Source organism: Orcinus orca, chromosome 1 (assembly GCF_937001465.1).
Source record: "Orcinus orca chromosome 1, mOrcOrc1.1, whole genome shotgun sequence".
Classification (NCBI taxonomy): domain Eukaryota; kingdom Metazoa; phylum Chordata; class Mammalia; order Artiodactyla; family Delphinidae; genus Orcinus; species Orcinus orca.
The window spans coordinates 193,716,944-193,740,165 of NC_064559.1; the positions used below are offsets into that span (position 1 = coordinate 193,716,944).

Genomic DNA, 23,222 nt, shown 5'->3' on the forward strand with positions numbered 1-23,222 from the left:
CCCCCCTCCACCCCCAGAAAATTCCTGTTGGAAGTCCTAACCTCTAATACTTTCGAATATGATTGTATTTGGAGATAGGGCCTTTAAAGAGGTAATTAAAGTAAAATGAAGTTGTATGGTTGGGCCCTAATCCAATGTGATTGGTGTCCCTATAAGAAGAGGAGATTAGGACACAGACGCAGAAGGAAGACCATGTGCGGACACAGGAAGAAGACCGCCATCTACAAGCCTAGGAGGGAGGTTCTCAGAAGAAACGGACCCAGACCTTAGATTTCCAGCCTCCAGAACTCGGAGGGAATAAATGTCTGTTCTTTAGGCCACCCAGTCTCTGGTACTTTGTTCTGGCAGCCCTAGCAGTCATACCACCTCGTAATTGGTCACATCACGGGCATCCCGTCCCCTGTGGCACTGGAAGGAGAAAGCGTATTTGATTCCCTTGCAGCCTAAGAACCTTGTGTACCCTTCAAGTCTCAAGACTAAGCTCAACTGTCAGTTCCCAGGGAACTTTTATAACCCCAATCGCATGTACCTTCACTTGCTTCTGTTCTGGACAAGGTGGTTGTTATTCTTCCTCTCCGAACAGACCATGAGCTTCTCGGGTCCTGTTCACCTGTGTGTCCTCCACAGCATCAAGCACAATTCTCTAAACAGATGTCCAGGAAAGTCATGAATGAAGATATGAAATACAGTCTTTGGCCAGGGTTTCTTGGATCATCGGGTAAGAGTGAATAATAAAAATTAAAATTATAGGGCTTCCCTGGTGGCACAGTGGTTGAGAGTCCGCCTGCCAATGCAGGGGACACGGGTTTGTGCCCCGGTCTGGGAGGATCCCACACGCCGCGGAGCGGCTGGGCCCGTGAGCCATGGCCGCTGAGCCTGCGCGTCCGGAGCCTGTGCTCCGCAACGGGAGAGGCCACAACAGTGAGAGGCCCGCGTACCGCAAAAAAAAAAAACAAAAAAAACCACAAAAAATTAAAATTATAGGTCATGTTTAGGGAGCATGTGTTACATGCATAAGTCATTTGTCTAGACAATTCTATGAAGTAGATACTATTATTTATTGCATTTTACACATGAAGAAATTGAGGCTTGCACAAGTTAGTACAATTTGCCCAAGGTCACCCACCGTGAGGTTAGCCCTACAGTAGGAATTGACCTTGACCTTCAGGGACATATGCCCTCCATTCTCAATTTCACTAAGGATCCTGATGTGACCATTTGTTCGTCTCTTGCTCCCATCACTCTCTGGGCCTGCTGTCCTTTCCAGTCTTATCTGGACTTCTCCCCAGCCCCGTGGGCGGCTTCTGCTCTTCAAACCTGCCCTGGGCTCTGGGTCAGAGCGGGCCATTCCTTCCAGAGAGATGCTCTCCTGTCCCTCCCAGTCACAAATGGCCTTCCTTCAAGATCCCACATCCTTCCATGAAGTCCCTCTAAGCCCCCAGCCAAAGTCTGGTCCCCCTTCTTGGGGAGCCCTAGAGCTGTGTCTGTCCCCAAACCATCACCTGTGATTCTGTCTTACACTACAGCTGGCTATTTGCAGACCCATCTCTCCTGTTCTGTTCTGGGCTTTGGAGGCCTGAGTTTATATTTCCCAGAGCATTTAGGTTTTTGTTTTGTTTTATTTTGGTAATTTTGGCTGTGCCGTGAGGCGTGCAGCATGTGGGATCTTAGTTCCCCGACCGGGGATTGAACCCATGCCCCCTGCACTGGAAGCACGGAGTCTTAACCACTAGACCGCCAGGGAAGTCCATCCCAGAGCATCTAATGTTAAACAGATTTTTTTAAATGTGTTGGTTTGCAAAATGAACTCATTTGCCTTATAGCACTCTCTCCTTTGAATGGACTTGGCCTTTCCCAACTGTGGACAGCCAGCAGGGGACTGACAGAAGATGCTTGGTAGGGCTACAGGATATCCAGGACCAATCCCAAGAGCTTCCGATGGCGTCTCGTTTTGCCTGGAACTACTCTGCCTTGGGATGGAAAAGCAAAACATTCCAGTGAGAGGAAACCATTTTGGGATTTACTAATCAGGCAGCCAGAGGAATTAGGCAGGGAGGACTCAGTCATCCAGGGGCGCTAAAGATCACAGAATCCTGGCTGCCCACAGGCCTGGACATTGTGGAATTTTCTAGAAAGACTGGTGTCCCCGGGGCGGGTCTGCTCCCAGGATGGGCGGATTAGAGAATTGTTCAGGTTGAGCCTCATCCTTCTTCTCTCTGTCCCTCTCTACAAGGTGAACTGAGTGGGGCACAGCACAGGGGAAGCATGTCTGCAACAGCCTGCATGGGTCAAGTGACAATGTCCTCTACTTTGGTGGCATCTGTACAGCTCACACAGCTCGTTCACTCTGCTGACGCGACAGTCTGGAGATTCAGCAGGTCAGGTCAAGTTTGGGCAGCTCTGACGCTGGCCAGCTGCACTTGCCAAGTATTTTTTCACTCCTTGGTCACTTATTCTTACGGTTAACCTGTGAGGCAGGAAGGATCATTACCCCTGTTTTACACACACGAAAAAGGGCCACAAAATGATGTGGCCAAGATGCCAGGAAGGCAAAACTTGAAGCACAGCAACTTAACTCTGAATCCCAATTTCTTTCCAGATTTTAAGCCCACAAATCCTCTAGCCTGCTTCTCCTCCACCCGCTAACTGACATCCCATTAGACACCATCAGACTGAGTTTAAGGGGAGCCGGTTATTCTTCTAGGCATCTCCTTAGACTGCATCACCTAGTCCAGCTCTTCCCACTGCACAGATGAGAAAGGGACTTGCCTATGGTCACCTGGGGAGCCAGGAGTAGTCCAGGTTAGAACCTGGGCTTTCAACTGGCTCTTTCCTACACAGGTGTCAAGTGTAAAAACGCATGACCAATGAAACCAGAGTCTGTTTCAGAGAAAAATCATTTCACAAATTGGGGCAGGTAGTGAGTGACGATCCAACAGGACAGCTGCTGGGATCCCAGGGAAGCAGCCAGCTTTGAGAAGCCGGTGGCAGTGCCCCAAATACAACACTGGTCAAACAGGAAATGTACCAAAATTTGTTTTCAAAACCATGCCCTTTGCTGTTTGTCAAATGCAAAACACAGAAGAGTTTATAATGGCCAAGTTCAGAGGCCATGGCACAAAATCAAAGTAATTCCCAAACCATTTAGCACACTGCTGACGGAACCACCTTCCAATAGCCAGCTCACCATTGCTTTTAGGATCAAGGACAGTCATTAGGTCAGCATTCAGGGCCTGCCTTAGTTGTCCTTAGCTCATCTCTCCAGCGTTACCTTCTACTATGCACCTATTTATACCCAACCCTTCAACCAACTACACTTGCTCCCACAAATGCTGAACACTATCTTTAGGCTTTTGTTTCCTCTCTCCTGATAGCCATTCCTTCCAACCCCACTTTGTGAAATTCCTGCTTCTCCTATAAGCTCTGGTTCATTTTATTGCTCTTTTTTCTAGCTTCTTGAGTTGAATGTGTTGTTTATTTAGACTTAATTCTTTCTGTTTTCTAATACATGGACTTAAGGCTACTATGCATTTTCTTCTGAATACAACCATGGCCACATCCCAAATGTCTTAGTAGGGAGCACTCTCACTGTTCATTTCCAAAACCAGTTTTGTTTTCCTCTTAACTAAAGAACTATTTAGAGGGGTAGTTTTGTATTTCCAAGTGGTTAGATTGGTTTTTCTATGCTTTTATGGTTAATTTTGAATTTTATTATATTATGGTTAATGAATGTGGCACATGGGTGCTGTAAGACTGAATATTTGTGTCTTCCCTCCCCCACAAATTCGTATGTAGAAATCTAATCCCTAAAGTGATATCATTTGGAGGTGGAGCCTTTGGGAAGTGACTAGGTCACGAGGGTGGAGCCCTCATGAACGGGATTGGTGCCTTTATATATATTTATATATATATATATAATATATATGTATATATATGATATATAATAAATATATATTATATATATTTTATAAATATATATAATATACACTTAAAATATATATTATATATATTTTACAAATATGTATTTTTGTAAAATATATATTTTACAAAATGGATGGAACCCCTGGCCTTGCATTGGAAGCACAGAGTCTTAACCACTGGACCACCAGGGAAGTCCCCTCATGCCTTTATAAATGAGTGTCCAGAGAGATCCCTTGCCCCTCCCACCGTGTGAGGACCCAGTGAAAAGACAGAAGTCTATGAATCAGGAAGCACCTCTCATCAGACACTGAATCTGCTGGTGACTCAATCTTGGACTTAGCCTCCAGAACTGTGAGAAATAAATTTCTGTTGTTTGTAAGCCATCCAGTCTATGGTATTTTGTTATAGCAGCCCGAATAAATTAAGACGATGAGATTTCTGCTTTTTGTGATTTGTTGAAAATTTCCTTGTAGACTAATACTTGATAATCATTAGTGATGTTAGATATATGCTTGAAAAGAATGTGCTTTTTGGGGTACAAAGTTATATATAAAGATACACATATAATCTATGTATTTATATAATCTATCACATAATTATGTATCATGATACTAGATTATATTATTATACAAGGTATATTTTGTGTAATGCAATATATATTTATGTTACATATAATATGTAATTAAGCTGTTTAATTTTTATTTAACATTTTGTTATCTATATTTCTTTTTTGCCTACCATATTTCTTATGATATATATTAAAATCTTCCCTTCCTGTTCATATACCATCTCCTCTGTGAACTTCTTCCGAATGCCCTAGGCAAGCTATTTCAAGGCTGACTGCTGTCTCTGAGATGAGTCCATTTTTAGACGGGTTGCTGGTACCCTAAGCATGACTTTGTCCTCCGTGTCCCTTTTCCTCCAAGCCTGGAGTGCCATTCCTCTCTCCTCTTTATCCTATGTGCTCACCTCTTCTCAAGATCCACATTGTGTTTTTGTTTTTCTTCGTGACTTCCCCAGACACTTCCTTGAGTTTCTGTTGAGCTCAACAACTGTGTTTTTGTCTGTTAAACAGTAATCACACATGCCTGGCTGACCTGGGTTACTGTGAAGGCCAAAGGAGATAACGACTGTGAAAATGCTTTGAAAACTCTCAGGTACAAATGTCAAATTATTTACAATAATTAATAATTAGACCCATAATGACTGGAACACAAAACATCGTGACCGTGTTATGGCCTAGTGTGGAATCTGTTGTGGGGCGATATTGTCCGGAACTATTAACAGCAATTGAGGGACGCCTGTCAATCAAGGATGAGGTTTGCTTAGGAAATATAGTAAAGCATCCTATGAGCTCTTTTTACACAACTGATCATGGAACGGCATTCTGAGGTCAGACGCTGCTCTTAGAGATACGCTTGGGAAGAATGTGGTCAAAGTTTTGCTTCTCTTCTGTAAAACTTGGTGGCTCTTTGTTTAGATTTCAAAGGTGTTATTTTCCCAGTGGGTATCTTTAATGCTTCTGTACTGTAAGGAAATACAAAGCCTTCAAGGAAAAGTCTTTTTCTTCTGACTTAAGAGGCAGAGAGAATAATCCTCTGCATGTAAAGAAGTTGATCTGATTTTTCTCTTCCTACCAGGGCAGCCACCAAATACTCAATAATGTTATTACTTATTTAGAGCATATTAGATACCAGAACACTGCTAGTGTTACTGAGTCCAAACTCGCTCTCCTTGCTGCACAACAGGCCAATAAATTGGGAGGCGAGGTGTTGAGGCAAGGAATACAACTTTATTCGGAAAGCCAGCAGACCGAGAAGATGGCGGACTAGGGTCCCCAAGAAAACCATCTTACGGGGTCCGGATGCCAGTTTCCTTTATAGAATCAGAGAGGGAAGGAAAGTAAAAAGGCAGAATAGAGAGGGAGAGGTGGGGAGGAAGTAAAGTAAAAAGGGCCATTAGTCTTGACATCTCCTGGAATGGTCAGCCTGGGGAGAGGGGATGTGATAAATGTGTTAATTTCTTCTTTCTCGCAGCCATTCACAGGTGGGTAGGGTTCCCTGAGGTAGGCCATCATGCATGATTATAATACCAAAAGCAACGAAAAGCAAAAGCTAAAGTCAAAGAAACAGATCCAACATGTAGTCAAAATTGGCTCTTCCCTGTTACATTAGATGATCTACAAGTGTTTTTGAAAAAATTGTGCACCTCAGATTGGGACTTGAACCCACGCGGCCGGGACTCGAACCCAGACAAAACCCCCAGTCTCCCAACTGAGATCACACACCTGGTTTCAGGACTTAATGAAGCTCAGGTTCTTGATGTCTCATCACAGAAAGAATTCAGTGAGAGACAAAGTGATAGGTAAGAAGTGGATTTTTTTAGAGAGAAACACACTCCACATGGGCCATCTCAGAAGGTGAGAAAGGCCTTGGGAGAAACACACTCCACAGATGGAGCGTGGGCCATCTCAGGAGGTGAGAAAGGTCCCAGGGCCCGGGGTTGTCAGTTTTTATAGGAGTGGGTAATTTCATAGGCTAATGAGTGGGAGGAATATTCCGGCTATTTTAGAAAGGGGCGGGGACTTCCAGGAATTGGGCCACCGCCCACTTTTTGATCCTTCTGGTCTGTCTTGGAACTGTCATGGCGCCTGCGGGTGTGTCATTTAGCTTCTTCTTTTTTTTTTTTTTGTGGTACGCGGGCCTCTCACTGTTGTGGCCTCTCCCGTTGCGGAGCACAGGCTCCGGACGTGCAGGCTCAGCGGCCATGGCTCACGGGCCCAGCCGCTCCACGGCATGTGGGATCTTCCTGGACTGGGGCACGAACCCATGTCCCCTGCATCGGCAGGCGGACTCTCAACCACTGCGCCACCAGGGAAGCCCTCATTTAGCTTCTTGATGTGAGCGTATACTGAGGCTCAAGGTCTAGTGGAAGTCGACTTGTCTGCCATCTTGGACCCACTTGGTTCTAATCAGTTTATGTCATGTCCTTGGGCTATGTCTTTCTTTCAAAGGTTGTGCCCTGCCTCCTTCCCTCCTGTTTCATTTTCATTAACCCTTACTGCAGTATCTTATTATTCCCATTTTGAAGGTGAGGAAACTAAGTTTTACAGAGGTTAGGATTAGGAGTCTTGCCCTAAATTGCACAGTGGTGAATCAGCATCTGAGCCCAGGTCTGTCTGACTCCAAAACCTGGGTCCTATGATCCCCTGCAGAGATCCTCACCATCTGGACTCCATCAGCAGGCTCCTACCTGGGCTCCTTGCCTCCTCCTTACTTCAGGGTATCCCACCCGCTTCTGCCAGGCCAACTGTCCTGCAGCCCCACCTTGCACAATTCTCCTTCACTTCCACCCTTCCTGAAAACCTTACTCAGGGTGAAGGCTAGTGATATAAATCAGACTGTTGTTAAAAACTTTAACTGTAAGGAAAGAATTAAGTCCTATGTAGTATGTTCTGGTTATATATTGAAGTTGTGAATAAAAACACAAATAACCCCATTTAAAAATAGGCCAAGAAGCTTGTATTAGTTTCCTACAGTGGCTGTAACAAATTTCAACAAACGGCATAGCTTAAGACAACAGAAATGCATTCTTTCACACTACTAGCAGCTTTAGAAGTCTGAAATCAAGGTGTCGACAGGGCTGGCTCCTACTGGGGCTCTGAGGGAGAACCTGATCCATGTCTCTCTCCTAGCTTCTGGTGGTTGCTGGCAATCTTTGGCATTGCTTGGCTTCTGGAACATCATTCCAGTCTCTTTGCCTGTCTCCACATGTCATTCTCTTTGTGTATGTCCATGACCAAATTTCACTCCTCTTATAAGAACACCAGTCAAACTGGACTCAGAGCCCACCCTAATCCAGTATGACCTAACATTGACTTAATTACGTCTGCAAAGACCCTATTTCCACATAAGGTTCCAGGTGGACATGAATTTTGGGGGGACACTACTCAATCCATTATACAGCTGAATAGACATTTCTGTAAAGAAGATATACGAATAGCTTATGATAGGTACATGAAAAGGTGCTCAACATCACTAGTCATCAGGGAAATACAAATCAAAACCACAATGAGACACCACTTTACACCCACTAAGATTGCTAAAATCAAAAAGACAGCTAAAGGGACTTCCCTGGTGGTCCAGTGGTTAGGACTCTGAGCTTCCAGTACAGGGGGCGTGGGTTCGATCCCTGGGTGGGGAACTAAGATACCACATGCTGCCCAGCTCGGCCAAAAAAAAAAAAAAAAAGACAGCTCATAAAGAGTGTTGGTGAGAACTGGAACACTCATACACTGCTGGGTTGAATGTAGAATGGTGCACCATTGGAAAACAGTCTGGCATTTGCTCGAAAAGTTAAACACAGAGTTACCACATGACCCAGCAATTCCACTCCCAGGTATATCTATCCAAGAGAATCAAAAACATATGTCCCCACAAAAACTTGTATAGGATGTACATGAGAGCATTATAGATAACTAAAAAGTGGGAATATCCCAAATCCACCGACTGGTGAATGATTCAACACAATGTGCTATATCCATTCAGTGGAATATTTTCAGCCACAAACAGGTATGAAGAATTCATTCTGTGACACGGATGAACCTTGAAAACATGCTAAGTGAAACAAGCCAGACACAAAAGGCCACATATTGTATGACTCCATTTATAAGAAATGTCCAGAGTAGGCAAATCTATAAGACAGAAAATAAATTAGTGGTTTCCAAGGGCTGGGGGCAGGAGAGAATGGGTAGTGACTACTTATGGGTGCAGGGTTTCTTTTAGAAGTGATGAAAACATTCTGGAATTAGATGCTGGAAATAGTTTTCTTTCTTTTTTTTTTTTTTTGGTAATAGTTTTGCAAACTTGTAAATAAAAATTTACACTGAGAAAAAAGAATGGAAGGATACAGTGTGAGAGTAAAATTTTATACAGTCAGAAAATCTAAATAAAAGCAAGCTGTGAGGGCTTCCCTGGTGGCGCAGTGGTTAAGAATCCACCTGCCAATGCAGGGGACACGGGTTCGAGCCCCGGTCCGGGAAGATCCCACATGCCTTGGAGCAAATAAGCCCGGGCGCCACAACTACTACGCCTGTGCTCTAGAACCCGTGAGCCACAACTACTGAAGCCCGCGTGCCTAGAGCTCGTGCTCTGCAACAACAGAAGCCACCACAATGAGAAGCCCATGCACCGCAGCAAAGAGTAGCCCCCGCTCGCCGCAACTAGAGAAAGCCGGCGTGCAGCAACAAAGACCCAACGCAGCCAAAAATAAATAAATTAATTAAAAACAAACAAACAAAAAGCAAGCTGTGATGTTTCCTTCTCTGGATCTTTAAGTATTTAATAGGTGAAATAATATAAAGTGACTTACCCTATCAAAAATTTAGAGTAGTGATAAAATAACGTTCTTCATGGATTCTGAGTACATGTCTCTCAGTGTAACATGGAAGACTGTGGTACTGGTGTTGTTTGTCACTTGACGTCAAGATCCTAAGGAAGTTCTGTGGTAAATTATCATGGAAGATCTGTGTCAGAAACCTCTGTATCACAAGTTATTTTGGGTACGTTTATAAGACTCCCTTAAAATTTACTCTTCATATCTTGCCTGGAATCAGTTGGATGGTAAAAAATAAATACCAGATTAAAAAACAAACACTGCTTATCTGTTAGATTGCTAAAATCTGACAAATTCACCAATCGGTAAAATGCTGTCACCTTTTAGGCTTTATAACACTCATCAGTATGCTGAAGTACATACATGGTGTTTTTGTCTGCCCTTCTTCTGTTTCCCTTTCTGGGGTAAAGGACTTGCCCACCTGGCCACAGGGATGGGCATGTCATCCAACCAAGCCAATCAGAATCCTCCCCTAGGTTGGGACTCTAGAAAGTTCTCCGTCTACCTGTTTGCTGCCTTGTTCTCTACTCTGAGAGGAAAGTCCTTTTTGCCGTAAGAGGGGATGAAGTGACCACTAAAGAGTTAGAATAAGGAGAGCTGAGAGATGAAGGGAAAGAATTAATTCTTTACCCTTCTCTTAATCTAGGTGTTTAGAGCTTTACATTTCCCTCTCAGGATCGTTTGAGCACCCTTCCTCCCCTCCCATTTGGTACCAGGGTTGGTCTGTGTGACCAACAGCATACGGCAGAAGTGATGGGATAGCACTTCTGAGTTTAGGTTATAAAAAGACTCCAGGGGCTTCCCTGGTGGTGCAGTAGTTAAGAATCTGCCTGCTAATGCAGGGGACACAGGTTTGAGCTCTGGTCCCGGAAGACACCAGATGCCTCGGAGCAACTAAGCCCTGCGCCACAGCTACCGAGCATGCACACCCTAGAGCCCGTGCTCCACAGCAAGAGAAGCCACCGCAATGAGAAGCCCGCGCACCACAATGAAGAGTAGCCCCCGCTCGCCGCAACTAGAGAAAGCCCATGAGCAGCAATGAAGACCCAACACAGCCAAAAAATAAATCCATAAATAAATTTATAAAATAAAAATACTTCATATAAAAAAAAGACTCCATATTGGGTTCTCTCTCTGATCCCTCACTCTGGGGAAAGCCAGCTTCTATGCCCTGTGTGCACCGACGGGGAGGCCCTGTGGTGAGGAACCAAAGCCTCCCGCCAACAGCCCTGCAGTGAGCCCGGAGGCGGGTCTTCCAGTCCCGTCAGGTGACTGCAGCCCAAGCTGACTACTCAATGGAAACTTCTGAGAGACCCTAGGCCTTCACCTTCAGACAGCCCCAGACTCCTGACTCTCAGAGACTGTGAGATAATAAATAAATGCTCTGTTGTTTTAAGATGCTAAATTCTGCAGTAATTTATTATGCAGTAGTAGATAACTAATGTCCTCCTCAATGGGTTTTTATTAAGCCTGCAGTTTAATTTTATTCCAGTATGAACAATTCGTAAGCCCCTCTCCAGGAAAACACATTTTAAGGTGCTCCATTCCTGAATGGATGGTGAAGGGAAATTGAAGACTGGAACCAAGTTGGAGGGCAGCTCTGTCTCTTTCACAAAGGAACCCACTAATTCATTAGAATTAGCAGGTGGCACTGGTCAATCAATGCCCAAGGGCTGCTTCTCATTTGGAAAGGAGACATCTCCATTCTAGACTTTCCAACAGTTGTTAGAAATTTCTAATAAATAGTCTAGGAAATGACTCAAGTTATCAAGGAAATAAGTAATAGAAGACGTGTAAATCTGGCCCATTAAAGACCTTTTATTCACAGGACTTACCCAGGCAACCGCTGAGAAATCATTTGTGGTCTAATTACCTGCTCTGGGGCCAGGGGGCCTACTCAGATCTCTCAGGACAGAAAACTGTATAATTTTCCATTAAAGATTTCAATTATTCAAAACACATGGAAGAAAGGCAGCACCAGGCCAAGAAATAACTTGATTACTTCTTTGAAGCAAAAGGAAATGGTGAATCTAGAGTCAAACCACATGCAATGCTTATCTGTAGCTCAGAGAACCATGAATGGTGGGTATATTTTTTTCCATCCATATGGGAGTACAGTTAATAAAGAATCTATGTAACTTACTTGGAGAAAGCATTAATATACACACATCTAGCATCAGAATAGGCATTCCTGACATTTTTCTGAAATATTTATCCTAAAAGGCAAATACCTCCAATAAAATCTGCATTTCACCTAAACAAATCACAGCAAAATATTTTCTTCTACAGCAATAATAAAGAAAAATAACATAAAAATTTTAAACAATGTAGAATCAAGGGAGGAAAGAGACTGAGGTATGTATTAGTAGTTTCTTAAAGTCTATATAAAGGTTATATATGAAATAATGCCATTTGAAGCAACATGGATGGACCCAGAGATTGTCATACTGAGTGAAGTCAGACAGAGAAAGACAAATATCATGTGATATTGCTTTTATGTGGAATCTAAATAAAAGGGTACAAATGAACTTATCTACAAAACAGAAACAGTTACAGATGTAGAAAATAAACTTACCGTTACCAGGGGGTAAGGGTAGGAGGAGGGATAAGTTGGAAGATTGGTATTGACATATATACACTACTATATATAAAACAGATAACTAATAAGGACCTACTGTATAGCACAGGGAACTCTACTCAATACTCTGTAATGGCCTATATGGGAAAAGAATCTTAAAAAAGAGTGGATATATGTATATGTGTAACAGAGTCACTTTGCTGTGCACCTGAAACTAACACAACATTGTAAATCAATTATACTCCAATAAAATTTTTTTTAAAATATTCACCTTGGCCAAGTGTCATAAAACACACCTCATCCCCACTCCAGATGGCTGTCAATAAAAAGTGGCATTTAAAAACACTGACTGAAAAAAAAAAAAAAAGGTTATGTAAAGTCTAATAGTAAATCAGACTTCTCAGTTCCCAGCACATTATCATCACTGATCCACGCAGGATGTCTCTTATGTATATATATATGTGTTTAATGTCTTTTTATTTGTATATATTCTTGCATAGTGATTACTGTCTTTGTATTTTAATTTATGTAATGCAACTGTTATATACATCTCACTCTCACTTTTGTCATTCAGCTCTGTTTTTCAGACCCATCCATGCTGTTGTGTGCATGGTTACTCTCTTGATGTGTAGTTCTCCACAGTGTCAATTTCCCAGTTGGGGACACCGGCTTGCCTCCATAAATAACGGCACAATGAACATTCTCAAGACGTCTCCTTACGGACCTGCATGAGAACATCTTTGGGATACTCTTGGGATATATATCTCCAGGAGAACTGCTGAGTCAGAGACTTTGTTCTTTTTTTTTTTTGGCCATACCACACGGCTTGCGGGATCTTAATTCCCCAGTCAGGGATTGAACCCAGGCCCCTGAAGTGGGAGCGCAGAGTCCTAACCACTGGACCAGCAGGGAAGTCCCCAGAGACTTTATTCTTATTGATATGACAAAGTACTACCAGCTAGTTCTTCAGAATAACAGTCTCCATTCCCACCAGTATTATATCAGGTTTCCTATATCCCCACCCTCTGGCTAGACTTGGCGTTATCTGCTTTTTACATTTTTGAGAATCCAATAGGTGTAAAGTGGGATCTTGTTTTAATTTACACTTATTACTGGGTTGGAGTATCACTTCATAGGCTCACTTTTTCCTTTGTTGTCAACTGCTGTTTGTATCCTTTAGCCAGTTTTCCTATTGGGCTGCTTTTCCTTTTGATTTCCAAATTTTTATTAATCCCATGTTAGGATTGCAAATATCTTCTCCCTATTGTCTGTCAACATTGCCCATGGCAGTCTTCACTGAACCTAAAACATTCATGTCAATGTAGTCAAATTATACTTACATTACAGCAATGCTTTTAAAGCTGTATGAAGTCTTTTCCTGTGTCTGGGTCACAATGGCATTCCCCTACAATTTGTTCTGCTACATTTACAGTTTTACATTCTATATTTAGGTCTTAAGTTCATCTGGAATCCATCTTTGTACGTGGTGTTTGATGGGGAACCAATTTTTATTTACCTACATATGCTAAGCCAGTTTCCCCAACACCATTTACTAGACAATCCAGCCTTTCTCCATTTTTATTTTATGATGGCACTTTAGGGGCTTCCCTCGTGGCGCAGTGGATGAGAATCCGCCCGCCAATGCAGGGGACATGGGTCTGAACCATGGTCCGGGAAGATCCCACATGCCGCGGAGCAACAAAGCCCAGGCGCCACAACTACTTGAGCGTGTGCTCTAGAGCCCATGAGCCACAACTGCTGAAGCCTGCGCGCCTACAGTCCATGCTCCACAACAAGAGAAGCTACCGCGATGAGAAGCCCACCCACGGCAACAAAGAGTGGACCCGCCAGCTGCAACTACAGAAAGCCCGTACACAGCAACGAAGACACAACGCAGCCAAAAATAAATAAATAAAATAAATTTATGATGCCACTTTATTGTATATTAAATTCTTATATGTACATGGGCTGGTGTCCATTATTTTTTTTTTAGTTTATTTGCCAGTTCCTGCACCAATCTCATTTGACTTTTGGTTAATATTTGGTAAGGCATATCTCCATCTTATTTCTTTTTAAGGTTGTCTTAATTATTTATTTTGTTATTCTTCCATAAACATTTTAGAATAAGATTAATGAGTTTATTATAAAACTAGAGCTGGAATTTTGACAGAGATTTCACTAAATTTATAGATTAATTTGGAGAAAATCTGACATTCCTAAAATATTGCTACCCCATTTAAACGCATTACTTAGGGCTTCCCTGGTGGCGCAGTGGTTGAGAGTCCACCTGCCGATGCAGGGGACACGGGTTCATGCCCTGGTCCGGGAAGATCCTGCATGCCGTGGAGCAACTAAGCCTGTGCGCTACAACTACTGAGCCTGCGCTCTAGAGCTCGCGAGCCACAACTACTGAGCCCACGTGACACAACTACTGAAGCCCCTGCGCGTAAAGTCTGTGCTCCGCAATGAAGAGCAGCCCCTGCTCGCTGCAACTAGAGAAAGCCTGCGCGCAGCAACAAAGACCCAACACAGCCAAAAATAAATAAAGAAAGAAAGAGCATGCTTGATGAAAAAACGAAGTTCCTAGAAGCACTGCAATATAGCTGCTTAACTTTTCCAAATATTTCAGACCACAAACTTTTTCCAAATATATAACAAATTTTGATACACCCTATTTAAATACCTAATCCATGAATTACTTATATTTATACCTTCTATGTCTCAGAAGACCAGGGGAAGTTTGGCAAGATTTGAGATCTTTCCTATGAGCTTAAGAATTTAAATCTTTTTTCTTTCTAGATTGGAACCATATTTTCATGCGTTCAATGAAAGCATAGTGGGTTACTGCTCACTCCCCATATCTGTTCCAACATGTTTCTTGGTGATAATAGGACTCTGATACACACGTTGTCGAATTTAACTTTTAAGTCACTCTATTTTTTCTCTTTATTTATTTATTTATTTTTTTCTCTTTTTAAATCTTTTATCTCAGTCAGTCTAATTTTACGAGGTAAATTACTTAAACCTTTATTCTTGTATTTTCTATCCTGCATTAAAAGAGTGTTTTACCTTTAGGTTATTTGTAGTGGTTTTCCAACTTGCTGTTTCAGCCAAGGAATCCTTAGCTCCAGTGAGATCTTATTTTAAGGCCATTATGTGCAACAGATTAGAGTGAAGAGTGCCAGGCCCCGGTCACCTGGAGGCTCAGCGCCACCTGGAGGCCGCTCCCCAGAACACAGCTTGAAAAGCATGTGTGACAATGGCAACGTCCCCAACAACTCTGGCTTAGTTCTTTTAAAACAAACGAAGAGGGACTTCCTTGGTGGCACAGTGGTTGGGAATCCGCCTGCCACTGCAGGAGACACGGGTTCGAGCCCTGCTCTTGGAAGATCCCACATGCCGCGGAGCAACTAAGCCCATGCGCCACAACTACTGAGCCTGCGCTCTGGAGCCCACGTGCCACAACTACTGAGCCTATGTGCCACAACTACTGAAGCCCACACGTCTAGAGCCAGCCCGTGCTCCACAACAAGAGAAGCCACAGCAATTAGAAGCCCGCACACCACAAGGAAGAGTAGCCCCCGCTTGCCGCAACTAGAGAAAGCCTGCGTGCAGCAACGAAGACCCAACGCAGCCAAAAATAAATAAATAAATTTATAAAAAAACCAAACCAAACCAAAACAAAACAAAAAACAAAGAAAAACACTAATAATTTTAAGAACCTCTGAATCGTGATACGTCTTCTCCCGAAAAATTAAGGATTTCAGTTTAACAGAGTAGGAGAGTGTGGTAGAAAGAACCTGGGACAGGGGCAAGAAACTGAGATTTTAGTCCCAGGTGGCCTGCCATCCAGATGTGTAAACCTGGCAATGCCTCTTAGGCCGTTTGCTTGTAAAGGTGTGAGTGGAGAACATGGGGGTGGGGGTGTGGAGGCTACTGAAATAGATCCCTGTGGAGTGCTCTGAACTGTTCCATGAGCTCTCACACGGGCTGGAGGGGACTGTGGGTCCCCATTCTCCCCACCCCCTGCCTCCCTTCAAAAGGAGCAGCTCTGTTTACCTTTGTTTTTGGTAATCACTTTTACACTGTGATTTACATAAGACTTTTTCTGAACAAAGAGCAGAGTTCAACAGCTTAAAAACTGGTATATATATATATATATATATATATATATATATATATATATATAAAATCACTGTACTAGATAACCTCTACAGTCATTTTTAGCTTCAACATTTTGAGTTAGAGACTTTTTTTTTTTTTAACCAAGACAGAAAATAAGCCTTTAACAAGAGTAAATCAAATTTTTGGGGGGGGCCACACCCCATGGCTTGTGGACCAGGGATTGAACCCAGGCCCTCGGCAGTGAGAGTGCAGAGTCCAACCAATGGACTGCCAGGGAATTCCCAGAGTAAATCATTTTTAACTGAGGAACAAACCAGGGTAAAAGCTTTTCTTGCTGACGAACGCAAACCAGAGTCAGCAGTGAGGCACCACCTCTAACTTGGGCACAAACCCAGCACTAATGTCCAGCTGGGATCTAGTTAAAGAATCAAACATAATATTTCACTTTTCTGCCTTTTGTGTTATTACCTAAATGTGATACTTATTGAAAATACTAAGAAAACTCAGTTCGAAGGATTAAAAAAAACCTAACTTTATTAGCTTTAAAAACAAAACTGTTACAATTAATCACAAAGGCTCCCCCCCAAATTACATTCTGCTTTTATCACCTTGATAGGATGAGGAATGTTTAAATGTCCTCAAAATACAGAAGAGCCAAAGCTGACAAATAACAAAGCACTACAAACTACGAATTGCCACTTCAAACACACTAAAATGTGGAATACACACATGTGAATTACTGACCAGCTTCTTGAAGTACAATAATATTCACTACAGTCGATAGTACCAGAAAGGTAATGTGCCCCAAAATGTAACACAAGATCACACATGTGTTCAGGTAAAATAACAAATTCAACTCCTGGGTTCAGTTAACAGAACAGCGAAATGGTGGAGAAACGTTTCTTAAACTTGGAGGATATGCGCAATACAGCACGGATGAAATCACGGGCGCCCCGACTGGGGCTGAGAAAGCAGTGGGAAGAGTATGGCACAATACCAGGATTAGCCACCTTCCTCTCTCCTCAGTCCCCAATATGAGTTAGGAAGATCGGGGACTACGCAGAAAACAATACAGAAAAACACATATTAGCTGCATAGATATAAATCTTCCCTTACGGCAAGAATGGACATTCAGTCAAAGCTACGCTTGGTTCTAAGCGCCTGCAGAACGTGGTTTTGTTTCAAAAGGAAATGCAGGTTTACAAGACGGACCACGTGGCTGATTCAGTAAAAGGCCTTTAAACTTTTGTTTAAACGGACAGAGACACTTTGACTCAGTCCAAGGTTAGTTCTTAACCCTAGCTGGAAACTTCTACTTTGAACTTGACCATTTTAATAATTTTTTTGGTCAGTGAACCTAGGACTCGTTGCAAATTTCAGTGGCTTTGTTGCTTGTATATTTGGTAATAATAATAACACTCTACAAATTTTTACAATTTCCCCCGATTCATGATTTTTTTTGTATTTTATTTATTTTTTATACAGCAGATTCTTATTAGTTATCCATTTTATACACATCAGTGTATACATTTCAATCCCAATCTCCCAATTCATCCCCCCCACACTTTCCCGCCTTGGTGTCCATACATTTGTTCTCTACATCTGGGTCTCTCTTTCTGCCCTGCAAACTGGTTCACCTGTACCATGCAATTAAAAAAACCTGCATTTCAATGAAGATGTTCTGGCTGACCCCACTTCAAAGGAAGTTTAAAGAACATGTATTTATCAAATTGTTGGACAAGGTTCACAAATCTTACTCTTTAAATTTATTTAACCTTTTAAAAGGCGAGGTTCTACAACATGGACTTACCTCCTCAGCTAGGAGGCAACTACTTCTCCAAGTCTTTAGTTTCTTTATATTGTCACACTTATTGTCAGTAATTTATTTCCCTTCCTACAGGAAGATATAAATGCAAGTGTGCCAAGAAGAGAAAGACTGACCAAGCTCACCTGTAGGACGGGTATGAAGTACACAACTGTGGAGAAAAGAGAGAGATCCAGCAGACAGTGACCCTGATGAACCAAAGAATTTTGTACATTTTCCAATGCTTAATTAGGCGTGCGATTTTCCCTTTTACAAATGAAGCCATGGTCTGTAAGAGTCTATATAGAAACCTGAAGCACAGGTCAGCCTTCAATCTTTAACAGAACTCCATCTTACAAGCACTGAGTGAGCGTGCCATTCCACTGCAAGCTCTTTTCAAATCATATTAGATCTCATTATGCTTCATGAGAATCACATCTCAAGTATGCCTATTTATATTTTAATCTCATTACTATGAAATCTAGGAAAGCCCACATATTGATAAAATGTCAACACAATTCCTTGCTACCAAGACAATATTTAAGTAGATTCCAAACCCAATGGTACAATGACAACAAAGACAAAACATGGAACATTGAATTCATTCATTAAAATTACTAAGTCACTGATTTCATCAGGTAAGATTTTTCTTATTCATTGTATCGCATCAGGGGAAAAGGAATTTTTTCCCTTTTGTTTGTTTGTTTCTTTTCTTATGACTGGGATTCACTGCCTCTGAGTGTCTTGAAGAGGCTAAGGTGAGAAAAACTAGAGGAAGGCCCTAGCCTGGGAGTTGGGACTGCCAATTCTAGAACCAGGGCTGCCTTCTGTGGGCTTCACAGCAAGTCACAGCTCCTGTTTTCTAATCTGAGTAACACGAAGAGTACATTATGATTTCCAAAGTCATCTTCAGCTCTGTAATTGAGATTCTGAGAAATCAAATCTTTTCACTTTACATCACAACTTTTTTTTTTTTTGCTCTGCTGTGTGGCATGCGGGATCTTAGTTCCCTGACCAGGGATTGAACCCAGGCCCCCTGCAGTGGAAGCACGGAGTCCTAACCACTGGACCACCAGGGAATTCCCTATATCACAACATTTTAAAAAGACAGAATTATTGTGAGTGGGAAACACAAACAACCGTATTCTAGAATGAAAGTGCTAACCTGACTCTGTCTCCTGGCATCTCTTTGATTTGAACATCCCATAAACCACAATGTTTATCTAAACTTCTACGTTATAAACAACACGGTCCTACTGCACAGCACAGGGAACTATATTCAATATTCTGTGATAAACCATAACGGAAAAGAATATAAAAAAGAATATGTATATATATGTATAATTGAATCACTTTGCTGTATGGCAGAAATTAACAAAACACTGCAAATCAACTAAACTTCAATTAAAAAAAAAACCCTTTATGTTGAACTTAGAAGTTCCCAGGAGCTTTTATTTGGCTCTTAATTACTGATAGGTTTTAGTGTATAATATTTTGGCGAAGGAGAATGTGAGAAGACTAGTTGGCTTTCACCTGGTTTTCAGCTCTCCAAGGCAAGGGAACTAACTGCTCTTACCACTTCTGCTTCTTAGCACCTTAAACTAGTAGATGCTCACGGGGGTACACTTTTAAATAGATTAACTTCCGGTTTCATCCGGTGGGTAAATTGAAAGAACCTAGACCATAATAGCCCACGCATTACAGGTTCTGTCGACTATTTTTACTGTCGTACAATTTTCTTATCCTTCGCAAATGTTTTTTCCTAACGAAAAACATTATCTTCTTTCCTCATAACTGTCTACATAAACTGATTCCCAAGAAGAGGTTATCACTTCTAAAGAAAACATAGCTACCATATTATCAGTTAAATCTAAGCAATGACTCAATTTCAAAGAAGAAGTAGATAAACTTATTAGAAGGTACTTAAAAAAAAAAAAGATGCATGAGACTTCTCTCTCACAAGATGGATACATGAACTGGATACAAAATAGCCAAAAAAAGAGCTCATAATACCTGGGGAGATCCTGGTTGATTTCACAATATTTAAAAGTCAATGGGAGGGAATTCCCTGGCGATCCAGTGGTTAGGACTTGGTGCTTTCACTGCTGAGGGCTCGGGTTCCATCCCTGGTCAAGGCCCCATAAGCCGTGCGGCATGGCCAAAAATTAAAAAAAAAAAAAAAAAAGTTAATGGGCATATAGTTTTTCTTTTAGAGTTCATTTTGTGGAAATATTATACTAGAAAGAATGAAAATATTAACGTTTTCCATTCAGAAAAGTTTAATATATATTAAATAATTATATTTTAAATAAAAATATATATTACTTAATATATATTTAATTTTGGTTTAAGTTTTTCTTCAATTTATTCAACACTGGAAAAAAAGAAAGAAAAGAGAAAAGGAAATATTCAGGTAATTTGCATTGTTTGACTTTAAAAGACAGTTTTAAGTTAGGGATAGAATATTCTTTAATTGGAAGGTAGAGCATGAAAGCCAAGCCAGATAATAAAACATCATGACTTTTGACCACTTAGAAAATTATAGCAAATAAATATGATCTAAAAGGAAATTCAAAAATTCCCAAATGTTGAAAATACATACATTTCCTGACTTAGGGTCCGTCCTGCAATAAGTTAGTACACCCAGATAAGATTAAAAAGTGACAAAATGCTGAATTTAGAACTGCAAAGTAAATTTATTAAGTGGCTGCCAGTTAAACTGCCAAATAATGAGTTTAATAAACTGCTTACAGAATCACAAGTTTCAACTGAATTTACACTGAGGCTTACCAGTGGTGGATATGTACAAATAGAAGAGTTGATCATCTCAGAGTATTTGAGGGCAAGGAAAATATAGAAAACTCTTTTTTTTTTGCAATGAAGTTTATGTCCTTAGAAATAAATTCTACCATAATAAGAACATCTAGACCACAGAAACACATTACCAAAAATGTATAGACAGCACAGTCTGAATTTCTGCATTTTTCTTTCTTTGTAGTGGCAGCCATATTGGTTTATTAGTCTAAACTCACACGTCCCTGCACAGACACACCAGGGAACCCCAGACACTTGCCATACAAAGAAAACCTCGGAGTGAGCAGAGAATCAGCAGAGCCACTTGACCTGAAGCAAAGCATTCTTAGTTTTGATGCTTCTCTATAAAAGGGACCTCAAAGTCCAAACAGACCACAAAGAGTTAAGAAGATGTCTGCTTCTACCTTAGCAGGTTCAACGACACACTCTGAAACACAAGTAGGAAACACTTCTATTTTAGGGGAAAATGCCAACTGGAAGCCAGGGTAAAAAAATTTCACCCAGAAGAAAGTCCAATTAGAAAACGATCTCCGTTTGCCCCATCTTCCCCTAATTCACAGAAAAAGAATGTGTATGACTTTTCTTTCAAATCAAACTGAAAAATGTTTAAATGGACGATTTAAAAATGGAAAATCTTATCATGACCTTTTCTAATTCAAGAATAATGACACACAAATATGCGTAACAAAAACTCAACTGGTGGTTGAAGACAGTCGAGCTACAGGCCAGGACGTGGTCACAAATGGTAGAGTGCAGTGGCCGCCTGAGGTCACAGTCATCAAGCTCACAAGGAATACGTCCTGCGTTCCAAAGCAACAGCTCTGTGTCCGGGAGGGATGGCACATCAGGAACTGAGGTCTGTGTATCACTTTCGGGATGAGAACAATGTGCACATAGATTTGGGTCCCTTGATTCTGACAGTCAAAGGGAATTGGGTATTTCTTCCCCAAAGTTAAGGAAAAAACACTTGAGAAAAATGATTTTCTACGAATTATTCTCTATGTCAGTTTCTTTCTGTGCAAAAAATTCCATGTATATTGAAGAGCAATTAACCATTTACCAACAGATTAGTTGGAAGCCAATAGACCATTACAAAAAAAATCCGCACTACATTATTAAAATTGTAAGACTATTTTTAAGTTCTTAAAAATGGTACTGCACTCAGTGACTAGAGTTTTCATTTTGCGGTACCCCACGCTATACGGAAGCAGGGAAATCAACGTTGCTGGAGGGAGCCATTCTCCCAATTTGCTATTGTTAAAAATGGTCAAGAGTTGCCACATGTTGGGGGCTAATCCTTTAATTTAACGTGCTGCTCAGAGCAACAGTTAAAATTTTGAACAGGTAAACCCGGCTGCTACTCTGTACTCCCGTCCCCAAGGCAGGCGCTCTGTTCCCTCCTGTCCTCGCCTCAGCTGAGCAGCAGTCACGGGCAGGCATGTCCCCACCACCCCAGCCCAGGTGGCAGCAGCCTCGCCCCACAACCAAAGCCTCACAGCGGGCAGTCGAAGGCCCGGGGCTTGCTCAGTCCTGCAGTCAGAGGTTCAGGGCGCCTTGTCTGGGTGATTTTCTGTTTGGGATTTTTTGTTTCCTCTTCCTCTTCAGTTTCACTTTCACAGACATGAACCACCACGCTCGGTGTCGACTCGGTTCCCGCGTGAAGTTCGTATTTCTCTCCTGTGGAGGTAAACAGCAAAGGAAGGGTTCTGTCCCTTGGAACTTCTTGCTCTACTCATATTTTCATTGCTCATTATTGGTTTTTCAATCTTTAAATCCTATTTCGGAGAACTTCATCTTGTCTTGGCATTAGAGAACTGATGCTTTAAGGTTCTTAAAGAGTTTTGGCATTTTAAGACATTAGCTAGTACGGAGTACTGAGGTCTTGGGGGTTAAAATGTAAGTGCTAATTACTGTTCTATGAATAACACAAGTACATCTGCTTAATTTCATAACGGTTTCTGGTTTTCCCTTGGTAGACACCTGTAAGGTTCCGGGCAGCATCGGCAATCTCGTTACTATAGGACCTCAGAGGTCCAAGATACAGCTCTGATGTCTAAAAGCAACAACTAACCACTTCCCCTCAAAATGCCTTTTGTATCCCCTATAAAAGACATAACGTTATTTTAGGTGGACAACTTGTATGAACAACAATAGCACAGATTTCTTATATTGTTTTAAAGGGATGAGAGAGAGAGAGAAATAAAAGAGAAGGAAAAGAAGAAATGAAAAATAAATACAGGAGAAGAGTCTGGAAGGGATGATATGGTATCACCACCAGTTCCCTGAAATACTAGTCAACGTGACGTCTGTCTATTCTGATGGCAACTAATATTCACTAACGACCTGTTATATACTAGAATTTATAGCGGTAAAAACCGCAGTTAGATTAATTATTACATATATATCATGTAATCCTTACAACCACGTTGAAAGGTAGCTATTATGATCCCTATTTTGGATTTTAGAGGAGAAAACAGAGGCTCAGAAAATTGAAGCTAAGTAACTTGCTCAAGTTCACAAAGTTAGCAAATGCTAGAATCTGAACCCAGGTTTTATCCTCCATGCTGATCATGCTGTTACTACTTG

The 23,222-nt window shown here is 41.6% G+C and overlaps 2 protein-coding genes across 6 annotated transcripts in view; both read right to left on the reverse strand.

The window, feature by feature from the left end:
* NCMAP (non-compact myelin associated protein) overlaps positions 1 to 12,666 on the reverse strand; it is a 561,420-nt gene extending 548,754 nt beyond the window's left edge. The window contains exons 1-2 of the mRNA XM_033422556.2: positions 9,292 to 12,666; positions 530 to 643 (exon numbers count right to left, since the gene is read on the reverse strand). The gene's annotated coding sequence lies outside the window, so the exon portion shown is untranslated. The remainder of the gene's footprint in view (positions 1 to 529; positions 644 to 9,291) is intronic.
* Positions 12,667 to 12,813: 147 nt separating this feature from the next.
* The window catches only part of RCAN3 (RCAN family member 3), a 36,192-nt gene continuing 25,783 nt past the window's right edge, over positions 12,814 to 23,222 (reverse strand). For all 5 annotated transcript variants that reach the window (XM_033422553.2, XM_033422552.2, XM_004266684.4 and 2 more), the window contains one exon: positions 12,814 to 22,313. In XM_033422553.2, the coding sequence (XP_033278444.1) occupies positions 22,129 to 22,313 (185 nt within the window). In that variant the 3' untranslated portion in view covers positions 12,814 to 22,128. The remainder of the gene's footprint in view (positions 22,314 to 23,222) is intronic.